Source organism: Hypanus sabinus (assembly GCF_030144855.1).
Source record: "Hypanus sabinus isolate sHypSab1 chromosome X2 unlocalized genomic scaffold, sHypSab1.hap1 SUPER_X2_unloc_13, whole genome shotgun sequence".
NCBI classification, from domain to species: domain Eukaryota; kingdom Metazoa; phylum Chordata; class Chondrichthyes; order Myliobatiformes; family Dasyatidae; genus Hypanus; species Hypanus sabinus.
The window spans coordinates 436,752-461,668 of record NW_026778983.1 but is presented as its reverse complement, the minus strand read 5'-3'; the positions used below and the strand labels follow the sequence as shown (position 1 = coordinate 461,668).

General features: G+C 53.8%; 1 protein-coding gene across 1 annotated transcript in view; it reads right to left on the bottom strand.

Moving 5' to 3' along the window:
• The window catches only part of dlat (dihydrolipoamide S-acetyltransferase (E2 component of pyruvate dehydrogenase complex)), a 57,997-nt gene that overhangs the window by 3,183 nt on the left and 29,897 nt on the right, over nucleotides 1-24,917 (bottom strand). Inside the window, exons 7-13 of the mRNA XM_059957953.1 lie at nucleotides 20,593-20,740; nucleotides 18,069-18,127; nucleotides 12,434-12,514; nucleotides 12,235-12,342; nucleotides 7,170-7,288; nucleotides 3,834-3,996; nucleotides 1,223-1,359 (exon numbers count right to left, since the gene is read on the bottom strand). Coding sequence (XP_059813936.1) covers nucleotides 1,223-1,359; nucleotides 3,834-3,996; nucleotides 7,170-7,288; nucleotides 12,235-12,342; nucleotides 12,434-12,514; nucleotides 18,069-18,127; nucleotides 20,593-20,740 — 815 coding nt within the window. The remainder of the gene's footprint in view (nucleotides 1-1,222; nucleotides 1,360-3,833; nucleotides 3,997-7,169; nucleotides 7,289-12,234; nucleotides 12,343-12,433; nucleotides 12,515-18,068; nucleotides 18,128-20,592; nucleotides 20,741-24,917) is intronic.

Here is a 24,917-nt window from a genome sequence, read left to right as displayed (position 1 = left end):
GGTTTAATCGCTTCAGGTCGATGGCCGCCCTGGTAAAACGATTTACTTTCTGATTTCAATTGGGGCATCAAAACTTTTATCCCGGGGTGGAAATGTCGAATGCGAGAGGGCATATTTTGAGATAAAGTGTGGGTCAGGCCCCTTCCAACCCAGCAACCTGCCGCTAACTCCACGGTGTCGCGGAGAGAGTGGGGAAGCTCGTCTCGGGCGTCACCAGAACTGCGATCTGGATAACCACGACGCCACCGTGGCGGAGGAGAGGGGTGTTGGAGAGAGGCACGTGTCCTTTTTCTGCTCCGCGGAGAGCGGCGGGCTCCCACAACGTGCTACCGGGCGGTGGAAGCCGATGGGACAGCGGTGTCGTGAACAGGCGGGTGTGGGAGGGGCGTGGGTCAGCTGCAGGCAGGAGAGATTTTAATTCGGAATCGCGCTCAGTGCAGATGCGGTGGCCCGAGGGGGGCCTCTCCCTGTGCCGCTCTCTTCTATGGCCCTGTATTCCCACCGTCCGCAGCCCTTTCTCCGGCCTTCAGTTTCTGATATTGTTGTATTTAAAGATCCGGTTAATGTTCGCGCCAGAGCGTAAACTCCCAGCCCAGCTGTGCACATTCTCAGTCTCACAGAGTGAGAACAAGTCTAGGGATTCAATACGTTTGTAACGCGGTGTAAAGTTTCACTGCTAAAGTAGTGGTTTCTCTGCAGCAGCAATGTTTGGGTTACGACTAGAGATATCGGGGCTTCGGAATGTGGGGCTATCCACTGAGAGGGATGGTGTTATTTTTTGTGGGTCTGGGAGCTGGGATTTCATGGTCTTTTGCCGAGGAGAGAAGACATGAACGGAGAGAGCTGGTAGACCGCCGGACGTGAGTGGATTTGGAGTGAGGGTCCGAGGGTCGGCCATGCTCGGAGGAGGTCGACGGGAAACCAGTGGATTGAACCATGAGCTTCAACATTTGCACATTGGACTTCCACGAGAATGGGCCCTTTTTTCTTGTTTCTTTACTAACCATAGAGTCAAATTAAGAATTATAGAGCGTAATCGTTTAATCACGTATTGTGTACCATTTGTTATTTCGGGGTACTGATTTGGAACAGGGGACACAGCACCCACCCAAACGAGATTTCTCAAGTTTGGCTGGGCAGGGGGCTGTCTCCCCCTAGATTAAGCAGCTAGCCGAACCGAGAGTTACAGGTTTAGTCAGCTTTCAGCGTGCGTGTTGCCTACCCTTTCTCGTTGTCTGCGGGAAGTAGCCTTTGTTCCGATCCGCCCACAGCCAGAATGCACGCCTGAGGTGGGTTGATAATGGCCGAGAAGTTCTTTATACCGTACATCCCCAGGTTCGAGATCGTAAAAGTACCGCCCTGATGTCAAGAGGGGGAGGGAAAGCAGTGGGTTAGTAATAAGTCCTTAATCTTAACGAAAATTACAAACACCGCTCTAACTTTATCATCAGAGGGACTATATTGCAAAGGTCTTCCCCAAGTCATTGTGAAAGGAGCCTGAAGACACACACTCTGCGATTCAGGAACAGATTCTTTGCCTCCGCCATCAGGGAGGAGGTACAGGAGCCTGAAGACACACACTCAGCGATTCAGGAACAGCTTCTTCCCCTCCGCCATCAGGGAGGAGGTACAGGAGCCTGAAGACACACTCTCAGCGATTCAGCTTCTTCCCCTTTGCCATCAGGGAGGAGGTACAGGAGCCTGAAGACACACACTCAGTGATTCAGGAACAGCTTCTTCCCCTCCGCCATCAGGGAGGAGGTACAGGAGCCTGAAGACACACACTCAACGATTCAGGAACAGCTTCTTCCCCTTCGCCATCAGGGAGGAGGTACAGGAGCCCGAAGACACACACTCAGCGATTCAGGAACAGCTTCTTCCCCTCCGCCATCAGGGAGGAGGTACAGGAGCCTGAAGACACACGCTCAGCGATTCAGGAACAGCTTCTTCCCCTCCGCCATCAGGGAGGAGGTACAGGAGCCTGAAGGCACACACTCAGCGATTCAGGAACTGCTTCGTCCCCTCCGCCATCAGGGAGGAGGTACAGGAGCCTGAAGACACACACTCAGCGATTCAGTAACAGCTTCCACCCCTCCGCCATCAGGGAGGAGGTACAGGAGCCTGAAGACACACACTCAGCGATTCAGGAACAGCTTCTTCCCCTCCGCCATCAGGTTTCCGTACAGACATTGAACCCACAAACACAACCTCACTATTTCCCCCCCCTCTCTTTTTGCACACTATATTTATAGTTACTGTAATCTATAGATTTATTTTTACACATTGCACAAAAACAACACATTTCATGATGTAGACCTGACTGGTATCGAGGCCGCTCGGTGTCCATGTTGCGCCCCAGCTGTCTACGTGACGCACAAGCCCAGGCTGTACGATACGGAGAGCCAGCTGTTGCTCACTTAGCGGGCTCCCCCCCCTCCACCCAGCCAGTAACCCGCCTTCGCCCCTTCTCCCGTCAAGGAGAAACAGTTCCACTGGGCCTGGTCGCTAAGTCACAGTGAAGGCCAGGAGTTGACTTGGTTGTCAGAGGCTATTTGAGATACGCGCCATTGGGAGCTTTTAATAGGCAGTGGGAGCTTGCCCCCATTACCACCCCCAGGCTATATATATATAAAAAAGATTCTAATAATTTTACACAAAACCCAGCCTCATATATCCATGACTGGACAATCTTTCCCAAGTCTTCCCGTTTGCCTCTGTAAGGGGTGTGTATGTGTGGGTGTGGGTCTTTATGTTACTGCGTATGTCAATCAGAATGGCTTCTCGTTATGTTTAAAGTAAGAATGCTTCTTTGTTGGGGTAACTGGAGAGAGAGTGCTTTCTCCCAAAGCTTGTTTGGGTTATAATTACTGAGAACGAGATCTGATTTCATTCTTCGACCAAATGGGATGGATGTTATTCTCTAGTGTTGGTCTGTGAGCTAGTGTTGTGCGGGGACTTCTGGGGAGGTCGAGGGGGGGATCGCGAGGAAGGAGGATGTGCGGGATGTGCTCTGGTCGGCCACCGAGGTTGGTCCCAGGCGGAGGGTCGAGGAGGTCGGAGAAGATCGGATTGTGGACCAAAGGCTTCGATAATTGCGTTCCGACCGTTGTGCACAAATTTTTTGAACTCTGATAAGTTTTGGCGCCTTTTTCTTTTCTTTTTATATTGTATCGCTATGAATTACCTAGTTCCAGTAAGATTTATAAAGTGTATTCTGTAACCGTACGTGGTGTGCGGTCTGATATTGTGTGTGTGTGGGTTTGTACCAGTGTGCACTTCACAGCATCCACGCATACGGGAGACGCGGTTTGGCAGGTGGGCAGATTTTCCCCGAGACATACACCAGCCGATAGCGTGTGCGTTACACCTCTCACAAATGTTGGATCTCTCGTTTGTCTTCTGATCCAGGGCTCAAAAATGGCAAGCAGTCTTAACTCTAATGATCACTTATTCCAGGATACAAAACAAACACTAAGTAAAGAACTGAGAAACGATGCTAGAGAGGTGAACGCATGCAAAGAGAAAGGAATGAATAAGGTGGCGCCTCTGATCAGCTTTATAGATGAGAAATCCCCTAGGGAGGGATGAGCTGGTTAATGGGCTACAAGATTTAAACGATTACATCACCTGGGTCACGTGCTAATGCTCAGCCAATGAAAAATGAAAAAGGCGATAAAACCGTTAGTTGAGCTGCTGTACCGCGAGTGTGAAAAGTACACGAGTTTAAAGTACAAATCTTACAAGAAGTATCATTAGAAAGAGAACAGTGGTTTGCAACGCATCAGGATATTAGGTAGCACACCGAATTCCTTTGTTCAGACGTTGACACTTACCTGGAACTCGTGGGGTTGGAGTTTGCCCTCGCGAGCCCTCTCAGCCAGGGATTTCACATCGGTGCTGATGGAAGCCAGCCCCTTGATGTGCGCGTTGAACACGATGGGAGTGATCAGGCCAGCAGGGGTACTCACAGCAACACTGACATCCACGACGTGGTGCCTGGTGCGGAGAAAAGCACAGCTTGGGCGAGGAAGCGGGAGGGGTGGGGTGAGAAAGTCTGCGGGCGTCACGGAGGAGTTGCGGGCGGCGCAGAAGGTTGCCAAGGGTCACAAATGGGACACTGGCCCAGTTGAGGAGCAGCAGGTGGGAGCTTAAGCTGGACAGCCGTGGAGTGACTCACTTTGGAAAGGCTAATGGCAGGAATCTCACCAGCGCGGAGGGACAAAGAGATCTTGGGCTTCACGGCCGCAGATCTCCCAAAGCTGCAGAGGTTGGTGAAAGCAGCCTACATGTGGTGTGTTGGCCTTTATCAGGCAGGGGATTGCAGCTCTGTAGAACCCTGACTGGAGCGCACTGGGAACATTATCTCTCGTTTTCTCCTGGCCCGCTCATCCTGATGCTCTCCCCAACCCTCTCGTTCTTCCGTGGCCCCTTGTCACCAACCAACTTCCCAGCTCTTTACTTCATCCCCGACCCTCCCGGGTCTCACCTCTCACCTGGTGTTTCTCTCTCTGCTCCCCCCGCCCCACCTTTTAAATCTACTCCTCAGCTTTTTTCTCTCTGTCCCGCCGGAGGGTCTCAGCCCGAGACATCGAGTGCACTTTTTCCCCATGGACGCTGCCCGGCCTGCCGAGTTCCTCCAGCACTTTTGCTCGGATTCCCGGCATCTGCAGACTTCCTCTTGCCTGGAAAGTCATGCCCAGTTCTGGCCGCGTCCTTACAGGAAGAACGCGGATGCTTTTGGAGAGGGCCGAAGAGGAGATTTTAACCTGGATTGGAGAGCGTGTCTTAAGAGGAAAGGTTGAACGAGCGAGGGCTTTTTGCTTTGGAGCAAAGCAGATGAAAGGTGAGAGGCGTACAACAGTAAGAGGAGACAGGAAGAGATGATCTCCCAGGGCATGGGAACAGCAAATACCTGGCGGGGGAGGGGATTATTTTAAAGCGACTGGAGTGAAGTGTAGGGGGATGTCAGAAATAGGTGTTTTTTAAACAGAGTGGCAGGAATGTGGAATGCATTGGCAGGAGTGGTGGCAGAAGCGGATATTTTCAAGATTCTTGCACACAGATGCAAGACAAACAGAGGGAAGGGCCAGATCGATCGTAGAGTAGGTTAAATAGAATCGGCACAACACTGTGGGCCAAAGGGCTGTGCTGTAATGGTCTGCATTCTGTGTTCCCCCTTCTCCACCACCAGCCGCGGGCAGGAGGGGTTTCTGTTCGGCCGAGTCGTCGGGTACCAGCTCCCCCGATCGCGACACACGCTCACCATGGTAACACCCCTCTCCCTGGCTCCCGGTCGACTGCTGGAACCAGCGCTCTTAGCCCCTGGCGGGAGGGCGGGCTGGGGTAGGTCACAGCGCAGTCCCCAATGGGCCCCGGGTGGTGTAACGGGTACCGACGCTGGGCGGGGGAGCTGGGTTCCGGCCCATTGATCGGTGCGAACGGGGGGGCAGGGGACAATAGTCCACCCTATTTTCAGTGAGGAACGGCACCGAAAGCAGAGGCTTGGTTTCGTCTGTCGCACGCACGCCAAAATATACGGCCAGACAGGCCGTCGGCATCAAGTAAAGTCAACGAGGGTGCGCTGGGGGCAGCCCGTGTGTGTGTGTCACCCTGCTCCTAATGCCAACGAAGCACGCCCGACCCCGTGTGCCCCTGGAAACAGGAATCCCACCCGGCCTGGAGCTCGCACGCGGGAATTAATCCCACCGTTATCCTCTCAACTCCCACGGATGGTGCCGCAGTCCCGGTGGGGCTCTGCGAGCGAGCTGGGGACACGGCAGAGGACCGGCGGGGAGTGGGGGGGTGTCCCGGGGACGAGCGCGCCTCGTCGGTGCTGCACCAGACTGACAGCTTCACCGTTTCGCGAGCGGGCGGCCCAGAAGTTGTCCCCCGGTCCCGCCGCCACCTCTGAGGAGTTCGTGTGTCGTCCCCCCCCCCCCCCCCCGCCAACCCCGTGACCACTTGGGCTTCCCCCCAGCGCCCTGGGTCCCTCCCACGGTCCGAAGACGTGCTGATTGGTAGGGCGGGACTGCGCGGCCGGGCGCCGAGGGCCAGTGCAGCTCCATTAGCAGGCCGAGGCTCAATCTCTGCAATAACAACCACAGCCAGAATTACTCGGACCAACCGGTTACACTCAAGTCTCCAGCCGATGATTTTTTTCCCCACACCAGCCAAAAGGCCACACACAGGAAAGCAAAGAGCGGGCAGTACACAGTCTTAAGAGTTTTAGTCCTCAACTTATCATCCCTTAAGATATTAATTCTCCTGCAGCCTACGGCGTGTTGTGTATCTCACGTCACAGGGAGGCTGGTGGTCACTCTCCGGGGTAGGGTCGTAAAGAAGGCTTCTGGCAGGTCGGTCTCCGTGAACCGAGCACAGGAGCTGGCGTGTCATGTCCGAGCCCTAACCTGGAGGGGTGTGTGCAGTTCTGATCACCGACCCGCAGGAAAAGATGTCAATAATGAGACTGAAAGAGTGCAGAGAAAGTTTGGGATGCTGACCGAGACTTGAGGCCTTGAGTTATGGGGAAAGGCTGAACAGGTTGGGAGCTTCAGTCCCCAGAACGTAGGAGAGCGAGGGAAGATCTGATAGAGGTATAACAAAATTACGAGGGGTACTGATAGGGTTGTGGCGCGTGGTTAAGGCGTCAGACTGGCAATCCGAGGGTTGTGAGTTCGAGCCCCGGCCGAGGCGACATGTTGTGTCCTTGAGCGAGGCATTTAACCACACACATCGCTCTGGTCCGCCCGGCTGAAAACGGATACCGGCAAAACGCTGGGGGTTAACCTCGGGATAGACTGACGTCCTATCGGGGCGGGGGAGTCTCGTACTCTGTCGCCTCACACCACGGACACCGGCATGAGCACGGGCCTGGCGAGCCTGTAAGGCTCGGGGGGGACTTACTTTAACTTTAACAGATAGCAAGTTCCCCCCCGCCCCCCCCCCCCCCCCACTGAGGTTGGCTGAGCCGAGGTCAAGGTCAGGGGTTACGGGTGGAAGACGAGGCGTTGAAGGGGAACGTGACAGGAAGCCTCTTCACTCCGAGGGGTGGTGAGAGTGAGGAACGAGCTGCCAGCAGAAATGGTGTACGCCAGTTTGATTTCAACGCTCGAGAGAAGCTTGGAGAGACGTGGATAGGAGGGGTATGAAGGGTCCAGCCCACCACTCACTGCCTGATGATGGTGTCCTGCCAGGAGGAGTTTGCTTCCGGAACCTTCAAGCAGGCCAGAGCCGAAGCCTTGATGAGAAAGTCGTTCACCGACAGCTTTACATTTTCAGATTTAACCTCCTAAAAACAAAAGGAACAGGGAAAAAAAAGGATGAAGGACATTTTCCCAGGATCGATCACAGAAACTCGCTCGAAGCTGTCCGCCGGAGGGAGGTTTACTCGGTCTCCAGTGCAGACACTATCTGCCACAATACCGTGCAAAGGTCTTGGGCGTGCCAGCTGGATGTACAGGGTCACCTCCGGAGGGGGCTCGCTCGGCACATGTGCCCAGCTTTCAGCAGTTGGCGCAATGTACGTAAACAAGACATAGTACAGTGATCTCCAGTACACAGTGTAAAGGAGAACGAAATAATTGCAGCTCCAGATCTGATGCAGAACGAAGAAATAAGATAAAGAACACAATAATAGAAAGAAAACAAAACAAATATAAGTTTGTACACACAGATTGATTGTCTGTCCATGAAGTGACTCTGGGCACAGGGACGTCTGTGCAGAAGCTGACTCTGACAGGAAAAGGTAAAGCAGTAGCGGTTCAGGACGTGAAGGGTTGTGATGGGGGCGCAGATGGGTGGGACAATGCACAGAACACCAATGGAAAGCACACTGGAAATACACCAGCGGCCAAATGCTTAACTCCTGAATACGGCCACAGCTCTGAGGATGGTTCCGGACAGCGACAGGGGTAACAGCTCCCTCCCTCCCTCTGTTCTTTTCCATGGTGGACCAGCAGCAGCAGGGGGGAATACTGTTTAATTACTGTACAAGCTTCTTGGGCAGTTGAAGCTGCTCAACGCATTACTGGCACCAGCCAACTCGCCGTCAAGGACATATCTACAGAAAGGTGCCGGGAAAGGGACCAGGAACATCGAGAAGGATCCCGTGGACTGTCTGTCCCACTCCCGTCGGGGAGGGGGCTACGCAGCATCCACACCGGGACCGTGAGGGATCCCACCCACCCTGCTCACGGACTGTCTGTCCCACTCCCGTCGGGGAGGGGGCTACGTAGCATCCACTCCAGGACCGTGAAGGATCCCACCCACCCTGCTCACGGACTGTCTGTCCCACTCCCATCGGGGAGGTGGCTACGTAGCATCCACACCGGGACCGTGAAGGATCCGACCCACCCCGCTCACGGACTGTCCATCCCACTCCCATCGGGGAGGGGGCTATGTAGCATCCACACCGGGACCGTGAAGGATCCCACCCACCCTGTTCACGGACTGTCTGTCCCACTCCCATCGGGGAGGGGGCTATGTAGCATCCACACCGGGACCGTGAGGGATCCCACCCACCCTGCTCACGGCCTGTCTGTCCCACTCCCGTCGGGGAGGGGGCTACGTAGCATCCACACCGGGACCCACCAGACTTGAAAACAGTGACTTTCCCCAAGCAGTGAGTCTGATTGACACCTCCACCCACGAACCCACCCCTCCACACCCCCATCACCCAGACCCACCCCTCCACACCCCCAATCACCCACTGACCCACCCCTCCACACCCTCAATCACACACTGACCCACCCCTCCACACCCCAACCATCCACTGACCCACCCCTCCACACCCCCAACCACCCACTGACCCGCCCCTCCACACCCCCAATCACCCAATGACCCACCCCTCCACACTCCCAACCACCCACTGACCCACCCACCCACTGACCCACCCCTCCACTCTCCCAACCACCCACTGACCCACCCCTCCACACACACAACCACCCACTGACCCACCCCTCCACACACCCAACCACCCACTGACACACCCTTCCACACCCCCAATCACCCACTGACACACCTCTCCACACCGCCAACCATCCACTGACCCACCCCTCCACACCCCTAACCACCCACTGACTCACCCCTCCACATCCCCAATCACCCACTGACCCGCCCCTCCACACCCTCAATCACACACTGACCCACCCCTCCACACCCCCAATCTCCCACTGACCCACCCCTCCACACCCCCAATCACCCACTGACCCACCCCTCCACACCCCCAATCACCCACTGTCCCACCCCTCCACACCTCCAACCACCCAATGACCCACCCCTCCACACTCCCAACCACCCACTGACCCACCCCTCCACTCTCCCAACCACCCACTGACCCACCCCTCCACACACCCAACCACCCACTGACCCACCCCTCCACACCCCCAATCACCCACTGAACCACCCCTCCCCACCCCCAATCACCCACTGACCCACCCCTCCACACCCCCCAATCACCCACTGACCCACCACTCCACACCCCCAATCACCCACTGACCCACCCCTCCACACCCCCAAACACCCACTGACCCACCACTCCACACCCCCAATCACCCACTGACCCACCCCTCCACACCAATCACCCACTGACCCACCCCTCCACACCCTCAACCACCCACTGACCCACCCCTCCACACCCCAATCACCCACTGACCCACCCCTCCACACCCCCAATCTCCCACTGACCCACCCCTCCACACCCCCAATCTCCCACTGACCCACCCCTCCACACCCCCAATCACCCACTGTCCCACCCCTCCACACCTCCAACCACCCAATGACCCACCCCTCCACACTCCCAACCACCCACTGACCCACCCCTCCACTCTCCCAACCACCCACTGACCCACCCCTCCACACACCCAACCACCCACTGACCCACCCCTCCACACTCCCAACCACCCACTGACCCACCCCTCCACTCTCCCAACCACCCACTGACCCACCCCTCCACACACCCAACCACCCACTGACCCACCCCTCCACACCCCCAATCACCCACTGACCCACCCCTCCACACCCCCAATCACCCACTGACACACCTCTCCACACTCACAACCACCCACTGACCCACCCCTCCACACCTCCAATCACCCACTGACACACCTCTCCACACTCACAACCACCCACTGACCCACCCCTCCACACCCCCAATCACCCACTGACCCACCCCTCCACACCCCCAATCACCCACTGACCCACCCCTCCACACCCCCAATCACCCACTGACCCACCCCTCCACACCCCCAACCACCCACTGACCCACCCCTCCACACACCCAACCACCCACTGACCCACCCCTCCACACCCCCAATCACCCACTGAACCACCCCTCCCCATCCCCAATCACCCACTGACCCACCCCTCCACACCCCCCAATCACCCACTGACCCACCACTCCACACACCCAACCACCCACTGACCCACCCCTCCACACTCCCAACCACCCACTGACCCACCCCTCCACTCTCCCAACCACCCACTGACCCACCCCTCCACACACCCAACCACCCACTGACCCACCCCTCCACACCCCCAATCACCCACTGACCCACCCCTCCACACCCCCAATCACCCACTGACACACCTCTCCACACTCACAACCACCCACTGACCCACCCCTCCACACCTCCAATCACCCACTGACACACCTCTCCACACTCACAACCACCCACTGACCCACCCCTCCACACCCCCAATCACCCACTGACCCACCCCTCCACACCCCCAATCACCCACTGACCCACCCCTCCACACCCCCAATCACCCACTGACCCACCCCTCCACACCCCCAACCACCCACTGACCCACCCCTCCACACACCCAACCACCCACTGACCCACCCCTCCACACCCCCAATCACCCACTGAACCACCCCTCCCCACCCCCAATCACCCACTGACCCACCCCTCCACACCCCCCAATCACCCACTGACCCACCACTCCACACCCCCAATCACCCACTGACCCACCCCTCCACACCCCCAAACACCCACTGACCCACCACTCCACACCCCCAATCACCCACTGACCCACCCCTCCACACCCCCAATCACCCACTGACCCACCCCTCCACACCCTCAACCACCCACTGACCCACCCCTCCACACCCCAATCACCCACTGACCCACCCTTCCACACCCCCAACCACCCACTGACCCACCCCTCCACACCCCAATCACCCACTGACCCACCCCTCCACACCTCCAATCACCACTACTTTATCATTTCCTGTCAGAGTCACCCTCTGTACAGACACTCCCGTGCCCAGAGTCACTTTATGGACAGATAATCAATAGAAGCTATCTTATATTTTTGTATTTATATTTATTGTGCTTTTTTTTTATTATTGTGTTCTTGACCTTACTGTATTTTTTTTTCTGTGCTGCATTTGACCCAGGATAACAACGACAGTCTGTCCTCCTTATCCACGGATTCAACCAGCCACGAACCGGGAAAACCCGGAAGTTCTCTCTCCTGCACTCGTTGTTCGAGCGTGTACAGACTATTTTTTCCTGTCATTATTCCCTAAATACAGTATAACAACTAATTACATAGCATTTACACTGTATTGTAAGTAATTATTGTAAGTAATCTGGAGATGATTTAAAAGTCCAGGCAGTCCCCGGGTTATGAACGAGTTCCGTTCCTGAGTCCGTCTCTAAGTCGGATTTGAAGTCGGAACAGGTACATCCGGCATTACTTAGCATCAGTTAGTCAAACGTTTTTATGCATTTAAAACACTTAAGAAACATATGTATTTCAATAATTAAACAACTGAGTTGCTTCGTAATAATTGTAGCTTTCATCTGGGCAGGGCCTTTCACATGCTCCATTAAAATTGTTCCAATCGTTGACCGACTGTAGCCTAACGCTTTTCCAATGACCGATGGCATTTCACCTCTTTCCCATCGCTTTATTACTTCCATCTTACTTTCAATTGCGATCGTGATCATTTCCGTGAACAGAAACACGGTGGATTCAGAGATGCGCCGCCGGGTCCTAATATCCACCGCACTGAGACAGGTTAAATAAGGTTCGGGGTTCCGCCGGGTCCTAATATCCACCGCACTGAGACAGGTTAAATAAGGTCCGGGGTTCCGCCGGGAACCAATCCCCCGCTTATAAGGAGGGCCCGACTGTATTTCGCTCTCCTTCACAATTGCGTGTAGGAAGTGAGAACTGAGCAGTCCCGAATCCCGAGCGACAGTGCCCTGCGCTCAGCTTTTGCCTTACCTCGTTTAGCTGCTTCCTAAGCTCCAGGATCGTGTCCATGTTGACGTCTATGGAGAGGTAATAATGGGGGATGCTCTGCTTGGACTGCATGAGACGCTGGGCTATAACCTGAGGAGCAAAGGCAAGACAAGGCAATTACAGACAAGGAGAGGGGAGGAAGGTAACGTCTGCCCCACTGACCACACCCGCCCGCCGTTACCTTCCGTATGCTGGTGATGGGGATATCCGTGAACGTTCCGGTGGGAACCGCTGCTACACTCGGTGCTGCTACACCCGGAGCCTACGAACGACAAGAAAGCTCTTCAATATCTCAGACCGTCTGGCAGTCGCAGTAACAGCAGCAGCTAAATTACTCCGAAACTCCTGCGTTTTGCCAGTGTACCCACCATTTGAAAGAACAATGAGACTGGTTGTGTGCCCCTCCTGCCTGATTCTGGGAACCAGCGACACTCTACTAACTCCATATTCAGTTCGTTTACTCTCCAATCTACCGACCTCTACAACGAATACGAAACACCGACAGCCTGAACGTCCCCCCCACCCCCTTGGGCAAAGAGCCCCCAGAGGGTTACCTTACTTCTCAGCTGAACTCGGGAGAGTTCGCTCCAAATCTATGCCATGAATACTCAAGAATCACTCGCACTTCAATGGGGGGTCATCTCCCATTCTTCGAAGCCCAAGGCGGTGTCGGGTTAAGAGTATTCCAATTTCCACCTTCCCAAGAGTCAGCCCCCCAACCAGCCCGGACGATCTCTCTTCTCCAGCTCTCTCTCGGCGGGCAGGAGGTACAAAGCCGCGAAGCACGTACCAGCTTCTACCCCACAGCGATCAGACTCTTGAAACCATCTATCTCTCCTGCAATAAAATGGGTTCTTGGCCTCCCTACCTTCCCCGTCATCATCTTGCACTTCATTGCCTAGCTTTATTGCTCTCTCTCTCTCTGTTGCTGTTATCCTTCATTGTTCCACGTTGTTACTGCTTTACCTCACTGCCACCGTGTAACCAACAACGTGCAAGACAAGCTTCCCACCGTTACCTCGGTACGTGACTCGGCGAACTTCACGGAACTCCCAACCTCTCTTATGCCACGGACCCTCTCTGATAACGGATGGGGTCTGTGTGGGGACCCCCCCCCCCCGGCTACGGCCAGACACACACACAACGATCCCGACATCACCTCACTGGAAACCGCTTCGCAGTGAGGGCCAAGACGTGCTTTGCTCCCCGACTCCTGTCCCTGCATGCAGACACTCACACATCTGTTCACCAACACTTTCCAATCTACCATCTGCTTTAAAAAAAATACTCCACCCTTGTATTTTTCTACCAGAGCACTTCTACCTTCTGTAGCCTTGCCCCTGCACTCGACCTGTCGGTATATCCCTGCGGTCACTCTAGCCCGATCAAAGACCACACGGACGCCGAGCTTTGCACGGTAACTACCCGAGATACTCCACACTCAGTGATTCACGGACAGTGGGCCCTCTGCGGCCATCGCCTCCCAACCCAAAGGTGACGCACAAAACCCCAATTCAAAGGCGAGCCGCTGGACACTAGTTCTGCTAGCCAGCCCTCAGTCCGTCCCACTCTAACCCCGTGGAGAACATTTCGAAACATAGAAAGCCTACAGCACAATATAGGCCCTTTGGCCCACAAAGTTGTGCCAAACATATCCCAACCTCAGAAGTTACTAGGCTTACCTACAGCCCTCTATTTTTCTAAGCTCCCATGTTCCTATCCAAACATATCTTAAAAGACCCTATCGTACCCACCTCCACCACCGTCGCCGGCAGCCCATTCCACACACTCACCACTCTCTGAGTAAAAAACTCACCGCTGACATCTCCTCTGTACCTACTCCCCAGCACCTTAAAACTGTGTTCTCTCGTGTTAGCCAGTTCAGATCTGGGAAAAGGCCTCTGACTATCCACACGATCAATGCCTCTCATCGTCTTGTACACCTCTATCAGGTCACCTCATCCTCCGTCGCTCCGAGGAGTAAAGGCCGAGTTCACTCAGCCTATTCTCATAAGGCATGCTCCCCAATCCAGGCAACATCCTTGTAAATCTCCTCCGCACCCTTTCTATGGCTTCCACATCCTTCTTGTAGTGAGGTGACCAGAACTGAGCAAGGTACTCCAAGTGGGGTGTGACCAGGGTCCTATATAGCTGCAACATTACCTCTCAGCTCCTAAATTCAATACCAGGATTGATGAAGGCCAATACACCGTACGCCTTCTTAACCACAGAGTCAACCTGCACAGCTGCTTTGAGCGTCCTATGGACTCTGACCCCAAGATCCCACTGATCCACCACACTGCCAAGAGTCTTACTATATTCTGCTATCATATTTGACCAACCAAAATGAACCACTTCACACTTATCTGGGTTGAACTCCATCTGACACTTCTCAGCCCAGTTTGGCATCCTATCAATGTCCCGCTGTAACCTCTGACAGCCCTCCACACTATCCACAACACCCACAACCTATGTGTCATCAGTAAATTTACTCACCCATCCCTCCACTTCCTCGTCCAGGTCATTTTTAAAAATCACAAAGAGTAAGGGTCGCAGAACGGATCCCTGAGGCATCATGACCACCATGCAGAATAAGACCCATCTACAACCACTCTTTGTCTTCTGTGAACAAGCCAGTTCTGGATCCACAATGTCCCCTTGGATCCCATGCCTCCTTACTTTCTCAATAAGCCTTGCATGGTGGTACCTTATCAAAAGCCTTGCTGAAATCCACATACACTATAATTCTTCAGTCCCCCTGCTGCCATCTGTAAGGAGTCTGTACGTTTTCCCCGTGACCGCCTGGGTTTCATCCCACTTTCCAAAGACATGCCAGTTGGTGGGTTAATTAGCCGTTATAAATCCTGCTGTGATCAGGTTAGGGTTAAATCGGGGCAATTGCCGAGTGGAGGTGCCTCCCACCTTGCAAGGGCATGTGGGTTAGGGTGAGTGAGTTGTCGGCGTGCTACAGTAGTGTCAGGAAGTTCCTTTTTAATGCCATTAAGTACCGGGGCCCCTGCTTAAAAGAGCTCATTCGTTACGTGTGGACCACCCAACTCTCCTGTGTTGTCACTGTCTCGGTTAGACCCTCCACCCGAGTCACCTCGCTCCTCAAGCACCCTCCAGTTCCTCTTTTGCAGACTCACGATTCTCCATTCCAAGCGAGCCAGATCACCGAAACGAGCGAGGTGGCGTTCACGGGTTCGATGCCCGTTCAAGAATTGCATGGCGGAGCGGAAGAGGCTGGTCCTGAATCGCTGAGTGTGTGTCTTCAGGCTCCTGTACCTCCTCCCTGATGGCGGAGGGGAAGAAGCTGTTCCTGAATCGCTGAGTGTGTGTCTTCAGGCTCCTGTACCTCCTCCCTGATGGCGGAGGGGAAGAAGTTGTTCCTGAATCGCTGAGTGTGTGTCTTCAGGCTCCTGTACCTCCTCCCTGGTGGCGGAGGGGAAGAGGCTGTTCCTGAATCGTTGAGTGTGTGTCTTCAGGCTCCTGTACCTCCTCCCTGATGGCAGAGGGGAAGAAGCTGTTCCTGAATCGCTGAGTGTGTGTCTTCAGGCTCCTGTACCTCCTCCCTGATGGCGGAGGGGAAGAAGCTGTTCCTGAATCGCTGAGTGTGTGTCTTCAGGCTCCTGTACCTCCTCCCTGATGGCGGAGGGGAAGAAGCTGTTCCTGAATCGCTGAGTGTGTGTCTTCAGGCTCCTGTACCTCCTCCCTGATGGCGGAGGGGAAGAAGCTGTTCCTGAATCACTGAGTGTGTGTCTTCAGGCTCCTGTACCTCCTCCCTGATGGCGGACGGGAAGAAGCTGTTCCTGAATCGCTGAGTGTGTGTCTTCAGGCTCCTGTACCTCCTCCCTGATGGCGGAGGGGAAGAAGCTGTTCCTGAATCGCTGAGTGTGTGTCTTCAGGCTCCTGTACCTCCTCCCTGATGGCAGAGGGGAAGAAGCTGTTCCTGAATCGCTGAGTGTGTGTCTTCAGGCTCCTGTACCTCCTCCCTGATGGCGGAGGGGAAGAAGCTGTTCCTGAATCGCTGAGTGTGTGTCTTCAGGCTCCTGTACCTCCTCCCTGATGGCGGAAGGGAAGAAGCTGTTCCTGAATCGCTGAGTGTGTGTCTTCAGGCTCCTGTACCTCCTCCCTGATGGCGGAGGGGAAGAAGCTGTTCCTGAATCGTTGAGTGTGTGTCTTCAGCCTCCTGTACCTCTCCACCCTGGGTGACGGGGGGTCCTTAATGATGGACGACACCTTTTTGAGGCACCGCTGCTGGACGCCGGGGAGGAGGGGGCCTGTGATGAAGTTCACACCTCTCCTCAGCTTACTTCAGTCGTGTGCTGTTGTCCCCCCACCCCCACGCCAGACGGTGGTGCAGCCCGTCAGAATGCTCTCCACGACACATCTGTAGAAATGTGTGACCGTCTCTGGTGACATACAGCCACGATGCTGGCATCAGCCCCCAAGCACCGGGTTTACCAATGAACCCGTTCCCGATACACAACACTAACCCTGAAATAGCTGACTCCCTTCTTCATTTTCCCGGGCACGTTCCACGCCTCCCCCATTTCCTGAGTTACACCCCATGACACGTTACACCAGAGCCCGGGAGCTTGCGGATTCAACTGCTACTCACCTGCAAAGCCACCCCACCCTTTAAAGGACTGAGGTCCTTTAACACCTGCCGGACAATGCTGAGGATGTTCTACGAGGCTGTGGTGGCCAGTGCTATCATGTTTGCTGTTGTGTGCTGGGGCAGCAGGCTGAGGGTAGCAGACACCAACAGAATCAACAAACTCATTCATAAGGCCAGTGATGTTGTGGGGGTGGAACTGGACTCTCTGACGGTGGTGTCTGAAAAGAGGATGCTGTCCAAGTTGCATGCCATCTTGGACAATGTCTCCCATCCACTCCATAATGTACTGGTCAGGCACAGGAGTACATTCAGCCAGAGACTCATTCCACCGAGATGTAACACTGAGCATCATAGGAAGTCATTCCTACCTGCGGCCACCAAACTTTACAACTCCTCCCTCGGAGTGTCAGACACCCTGAGCCAATAGGCTGGTCCTGGACTTCTTTCCACTTGGCATGATTAACTTGTAATTATTTCATTATTTATGGTTTTATATTGCTATATTTCTTCACTATTCTTGGTTGGTGCGACTGAAATGAAACCCAATTTCCCTCGGGATCGATAAAGTCCGTCTGTTTGTCTTTGGCTCTCTGAGATCTAGTGTCGCTGGCCCGCCGGTCTCCATGCCTCAAATTTTGTCTTTTGATTGTGTTACTTATCCACCCTCCGCCCGGAAGTGCACCTCATCCCAATCACAGGGCAATCACGCCTCTTGGACTGTGGGAGGAAACTGGAACGCCCGGAGGAAACCCGCACGCACACAGGGAGAGAACGCGCGGAAACCCAGCCGTGAGCCATAAAGGCATCACGCTGACCGCTACGCCACCGCGGAGCCCCCGGGGAAGGGAAGTGCTCGTTCCGTTACCGGCCGGCAGAGTGCAGGTTGACCGTCAGGCTGACCGCTACGCCACCGCGGGGCCCCCCGGGGAAGGGAAGTGCTCATCCCGTTACCGGCCGGCAGAGTGCAGGTTGACCGTCAGGCTGACCGCTACGCCACCGCGGAGCCCCCCGGGGAAGGGAAGTGCTCGTTACCGGCAGGTCACCTGGAGATTTCCAAACCACGAACTGCCCCAGGGCAGGGTCCCCCAGACCTGCTGCGACAAATCGCGAGGCTGTGTTTTTCAGCGATCGCCGCAGCCACAGAGCAAGAAATGAGCACGGTAGCATTTAACTCTGGGAAAGGCATTGAACTCACCTTTGAAGGCACGAAAGAATCGATATCTTTCTTCCTGATCTGGCCTTCTGGCCCAGTGCCTAATTAAAGGAAAGAGATTCAGTTTAGACTCCCTTGAGTGGAAGTTCGCCCTGCACTTCAAGGACTATCACCATTCTACCTGCCGCCACGTATGACGTGGGTGAGCACGGTGGCCATCTTGGCTGATTCTTTCTACGTCTGTGATTTGCCCTCGCCTTCTTCTGGGCGTTGTCTGTCTCTACAAGACAGGTGACCCCCAGCACCCAGCCATTATCAATTATCTTCCGAGATTGTCTCATAATCAGTGGTTGCACAACTAGGACTTGTGATCTGCACCGACCATCCACCGCCTGCTCTCGCGGCTTCCCGTGACCCTGATCGGGGGTGGGGGGGTGGGGGGGCTGAGCAGGTGCTACACCCCGCCCAAGGGGTGACCTCAGTTCCTTACACCTCCTCCAGCAGAGATGCAGCTCCACCCCACCACCCTTGCACTTTGGTGGGGGAGGGGGGGGGGGTCAAATTTAATGAACAGTACTAGAACCGTAGAACATTACAGCACAGAAACAGGCCTTTCGGCCCTTCTTAGCTGTGCCGAACCATTTTCCTGCCTAGTCCCACTGACCTGCACCCGGACCATATCCCTCCATACCAATCTCATCCATGTACCTGTCCAAGTTTTACTTAAGTGTTAAAAGTGAGACTTTGAAATACATTGCAATAGATTCAACTGTGCTTTTGTAAAGACACAAATCTCAACTGCTCTTCCTAGCTACACGCCAAAGTTAACGCATCACACAGTCTCTGGGGCGCTCCTCTGTTTTGGTGGACGTTTGTGAAGAAAAAGGATTTCAGGATGTATATTGTATACAGGTGTCCCCTCCCCCCCCCTCCCCCCCCACCCGTCACAAAGGTAGAGCGTTCCTAGGAAACCTTTCTTAAGCTGGAATGGTGTAGAGCGATGAATCACTGATTTATATAAGGGAAAAATTTTTGTCAAAGCGAAAATCCTCTTTGTAATGCCAAAACAGGTTACTAACGTAGTCCTTTTGTAAAAGTGAAGTGGCGTAAAGCGGGGGACACCCGTACATTTCCCTGACATTAAATGTACCTATTGAAACAAAGAATAGCTTATTTTATAAGGAATAAAAGATCACATACTTTGATACATTTCTAAAGGTAACCAAGACTGTGTATTATCACTGATAAAAACTTACCTTGCAATGACAGTACACAGCAATACGTGAAATATACTATAAATTTTAAGAAAGATTCAAGACCATAAGGCATAGAAACAGAATTGGGCCATTTGGCCCATCGATTCTGCTCTGCCATTCAATCAATAGACAATAGACAATAGGTGCAGAAGTAGACCATTCCGCCCTTCGAGCCTGCACCGCCATTCTGAGATCATGGCTGATCATCTACTATCAATACCCGGTTCTTGCCTTGTCCCCATATCCCATATCCGTAAGATACCTATCTAGCTCCTTCTGGAAAGCATCCAGAGAATTGGCCTCCACTGCCTTCCGAGGCAGTGCATTCCACACCCCCACAACTCTCTGGGAGAAGAAGTTTTTCCTTAACTCTGTCCTAAATGACCTACCCCTTATTCTCAAACCATGCCCTCTGGTACTGGACTCTCCCAGCATCTGGAACATATTTCCTGCCAATCCCTTAATAATCTTATATGTTTCAATCAGATCCCCTCTCAATCTCCTTAATTCCAGCATGTACAAGCCCAGTCTCTCTAACTTCTCTGCGTAAGACAGTCCGGACATCCCAGGAATTAACCTTGTGAATCTACGCTGCACTTCCTCTACAGCCAGGATGTCCTTCCTTAACCCTGGAGACCAAAACTGTACACAATACTCCAGGTGTGGTCTCACCAGGACTCTGTACAAATGCAAAATGATTTCCTTGCTCCTATACTCAATTCCCTTTGTAATAAAGGCCAACATTCCATTAGCCTTCTTCACTGCCTGCTGCACTTGCTCATCCACCTTCAGTGACCTTCAGTGACCGACGAATAAGGGCTCCTAGATCTCTTTGTATTTCTCCCTTACCTAACTCTACACCGTTCAGATAATAATCTGCCTTCCTATCAATCATATCAATTCCTATTCAATCATGGCTGAACCTTTCTTTTCTCCCCACTCCTTGGCTGAACGTATGTTGATATAATTAATAAAATCTAAAACATTTCACCCTTCGCCTCTGAGTACAATCGTGGTTCAGCACCCACATCGAGGGAAGGTCTGGCACGAGGGCAGACGTTAACACAGGTACAAACGCAAGAGCGTCTGCAGGTGCGAAATACAGCGAGTTTTGAGAGCTTTAAACTCAGAAACGACTGGTCGACATCGATCACACTTCGTCGGAGAACTGCGCGGGCTCCGCTCACAGACTCGTCAGGAAAGAGCGCGATAGGACCGGGCCACGCTACCACCCACCATCCCTGTCAAGTCAATTAAGTTTTATGTTCTGGTAAACACTCAGCTCAGGACAAACGCAAAGGACAACGTACCTTTCACCAGCTGGAGGTCAATGCCCTTTTCAGACGCCAGCTTCTTCGCCAGCGGGCTGACGAAGATGCGACCTTTGGGATCTCTGGGGGCGGGTGCAGGAGTGGATACGGGCGGTGTTGCCGCGGTTTGCTGAGCGACAGGGGGGGCCTGCGACACATTACAGAACGTCAAAGCCTTCATAGTTTATAAACAAAAGCCAACAAGGGGATCACGGGAGCCTCCTGCCCCCACCAACACCCCCATCTGTAAGATTTACCGAGAGCTTACCCGTCCCACAATCTCTCTGACCCAGGACCATCAAGGAGGAGGTCCAGGAGCACCAGGACTGGGAAGGCCAGACTGGGTGTGACAGCTTCTCCCCTCAGGCTACGTGACTAATGAACACCCTTCCACCACTGAGTTTGAACCAGTCTGGCCTCTCTCTCAACCGATCCATTTTCACCCACTGAACCACCACTCACTGGATGCTTTCTTGTTGTTTTTACCCCCCCGCTTTACCCTCTGTAAACCCTAGAGACTGTCGTGCGTGAAAATCCCAGGAGTTCAGCAGTTTCTGAGATACTCAAACCACCCCATCTGGCACCAAGGACAAAGTCACTGAGATGTTGCCTGGATTGGGAAGAGTGCCTTATGAGAATAGGCTGAGTGAACTCGGCCTTTTCTCCTCGGAGCAACGGAGGATGAGAGGTGACCTGATAAAGATGATGAGAGGCATTGATCGTGTGGATAGTCAGAGGCTTTTCCCCAGGGCTGAAATGGCTAACACGAGAGGGCACGGTTTTAAGGTGCTGGGGAGTAGGTACAGAGGAGATGTCAGGGGTGAGTTTTTTACGCAGAGAGTGGTGAGTGTATGGAATGGGCTGCCGGAGACGGTGGTGGAGGTGGATACGATAGGGTCTTTTAAGAGACTCCTGGACAGATACATGGAGCTCAGAAAAATAGAGGGCTATGGGGTAGGGAAAATTCTAGGCAGCTTCTAGTGTAGGTTACATGGTTGGCACGACATTGTGGGCCGAAAGGCCTGTGATGGGCTGCAGATTTCTATCTTTCTTCCCCATTCTGATGTTTGGTCAGGACAGCAGCCGAACCTCCTGACCACGTCTGCGTGCTTTTACGCACTGGGTTGCTGCCGCGCGGTTGGCCGACTGGGCATTTGCACGATCGAGCAGGTGTACCTAATAACGCGAAGGCACAGTGCAGAACGAGGCGGAACTCGACAGGTGCACCTGCACTTGGCACTGACGTCAGACACTAAAACTTTTCCTGGGAGGAAGGCTGAGCCAATAAACGAAGATCAAACCACAAACTGATTTCCTTCGCAATTGTACGGTGATAAAACAAGCAGATAAAGTGAAGGCAGTAAATGCCTTCCCTTGCCGTCATAGAAACAGGCATCAACGAGAGCACTGAGGCTTTATAAGGCATTTGGGAGCACTAGGAGCAGGTGTGGGCCCCCTTCCGGTGGGAAACTTTGTCACACGGTGCGAGCAGAATCCTCTGCAGCTCAATGTGGAAAAGACTAAGGAGCTGGGGGTGGACCTGAGGAGGGCCAAGGCACCGGTGACCCCTGTTTCCACCCGAGGGGTCAGTGTGGACATGGTGGAGGATTACAAATACCTGGGGATACAAACTGACAATAAACTGGAGTGGTCAAAGAACACTGAGGCTGTCTACAAGAAGGGTCAGAGCCGTCTCTATTTCCTGAGGAGACTGAGGTCCTTTAACATCTGCCGGACGATGCTGAGGATGTTCTACGAGGCTGTGGTGGCCAGTGCTATCATGTTTGCTGTTGTGTGCTGGGGCAGCAGGCTGAGGGTAGCAGACACCAACAGAATCAACAAACTCATTGGTAAGGCCAGTGATGTGGTGGGGGTGGAACTGGACTCTCTGACGGTGGTGTCTGAAAAGAGGATGCTGTCCAAGTTGCATGCCATCTTGGACAATGTCTCCCATCCACTCCATAATGTACCGGTTAGGCACAGGAGTACATTCAGCCAGAGACTCATTCCACCGAGATGTAACACTAAGCGTCATAGGAAGTCATTCCTGCCTGTGGCCATCAAACTTTACAACTCCTCCCTCGGAGTGTCAGACACCCTGAGCCAACAGGCTGGTCCTGGACTTATTTCCACTCGGCATGATTAACTTAGAATTATTTCGTTATTTAGGGTTTAATATTGCTATATTTCTTCACTATTCTTGGTTGGTGCGGCTGTAATGAAACCCAATTTCCCTCGGGATCGATAAAGTACGTCTGTCTGGCTATCTTATCTAAGAAAGGTCGCACTAGCATTGGAGAGGGTGCAGAGGAGGCTCACGAGAATGTTTCCGAACGAAAGGGTTAATGCACTGTGCAAAGGTCTTAGGCACATATAAATAGCGAGGGTGCCGGAGACTTCTGCACTGCACTGCAGCCGTGAAAGAAAAACAGATTCCACGACATATGAGAATGGCCATAAAGGGCCTCTATTGTGGACTGGGAGTGGGAAAGGGGACAGGGAGAAGGGGGAATCACGGTTGGGAAAAGGGAAAGGGAGAGGGGAGCACCAGAGAGACATTCTGTAATGATCAGTACGCCAATTGTTTGGAATCAAATTACCTTGCCTGGTGTCTCCGGGCTGGGTGTTTCTGTACCTGCGTTACCCGACTTCCCCTCCCCACCCCTGCTACTCCTTCTCTGCCACCTGTCCCAGGCCCCTCCCTCGCCATTCCCAACATCCTTTGCTCCCGCCAGATTTGCAAAGTCCCCCTCCGCCCCACGTTGACACGTACGGTACTGTGTGCAAGAGTCTGAGGCAGCCTCGCGACACATACACAGGCCTAAGGCTTTTGCACAGTGCCCTCCAAGGAGGGTTGGATGACCCTGGGCCTGTACTCGCCAGAATGAGAAGGGATTTCACTGAAACCTCTCGAATGCCTTGCCAGAGTGTACGGGGAGAGGTCCCATGCTGGGAGAGTCCAAGAGCAGAGGGCTCAGCCTCAGAATGGGGGAGGGCGGGGCATCTATCTAGAGTTCAGATGAGGAGGAATTTCTTCAGCCCGAGGGTGGTGAGTCTGCGGAATTCTCTGCCGCGGGCGGCTGTTCAGGCCAAGTGTGGAGGTTGACGGATTCCCGGTGAGTCTGAGTGCCAAACGTCACGGGGAGAAGGCAGGGAGAAAGGGGTCGAGAGGGAGAGAGCCTCGTGGGCCACACCTGCCATCTCGTGGTCAGTTCCGGTTGCCCCGTTTCCGCAGAGGAGATCTGTTGGGAGCTTGCCTGGGCCGTTATAAACAGAGAGACTGGGTCGATTCACAGCGTTACAGCGCCGGGCGACCGGGCATCGACTCCCGGCGCTGCCCGTGCGGAGTCTGCACGCTCTTCCTCCAGATGCGCCGCTTTCCCCTCACCGTCCAAAGACTTGTCCCAGTCGAAGGTTAATTAGACACTGTAAATGGTCCCATCATCAGGCCGGGGTTAAATCAGCGGGGTGGCCAGGCGGCCGAGAGGGCCTATTTCTCACTGTAAACCAATGAATAAATAAGTCCGCACGGGTCTCCTCCCACATCCCAAAGGCTCGTGGGTTCGTCAGTTAATTGGCCACAGGGTTGTAATTGGGTGGAGCAGGCTTGCTGGGCAGTAATGGCCTGGTACTGGGCTGAAACGCTAAATTGCATTAAATTAAAAATCAACACCATGGGGTACACAGCTATATAGAACCCTGGTCAGACCCCACTTGGAGTACTGTGCTCAGTTCTGGTCGCCTCACTACAGGAAGGACGTGGAAACCATAGAAAGGGTGCAGGGGAGATTTACCAGGACGTTGCCTGGATTGGGGAGCATGCCTTATGAGAATAGGTTGAGTGAACTCGGCCTTTTCTCCTCGGAGCGACGGAGGGTGAGAGGTGACCTGATAGAGGTGTACAAGACGATGAGAGGCATTGATCGTGTGGATAGTCAGAGGCTTTTCCCCCGGGGCTGAAATGGCTAACACGAGGGGGCACAGTTTTAAGGTGCTGGGGAGTAGGTACAGAGGAGATGTCAGGGGTAAGTTTTTTACTCAGAGAGTGGTCAGTGTGTGGAATGGGCTGTTGGCAACGGTGGTGGAGGTGGATACGATAGGGTCTTTTAAGAGACTCCTGGACAGATACATGGAGCTCAGAAAAATAGAGGGCTATGGGTAAGCCCAGGTAATTTTTAAAGAAAGTACAGATACAGCACAGCATTGTGGGCTGAAGGGCCTGTATTGCCCTGTAGGTTTCTATTAGCATCACTGAGGAACCCTGAGGGCACAGGTTCAGGGGACCGAGTGAAACACTGAGAGGGGCCTCAGGAGGAACACTTTCA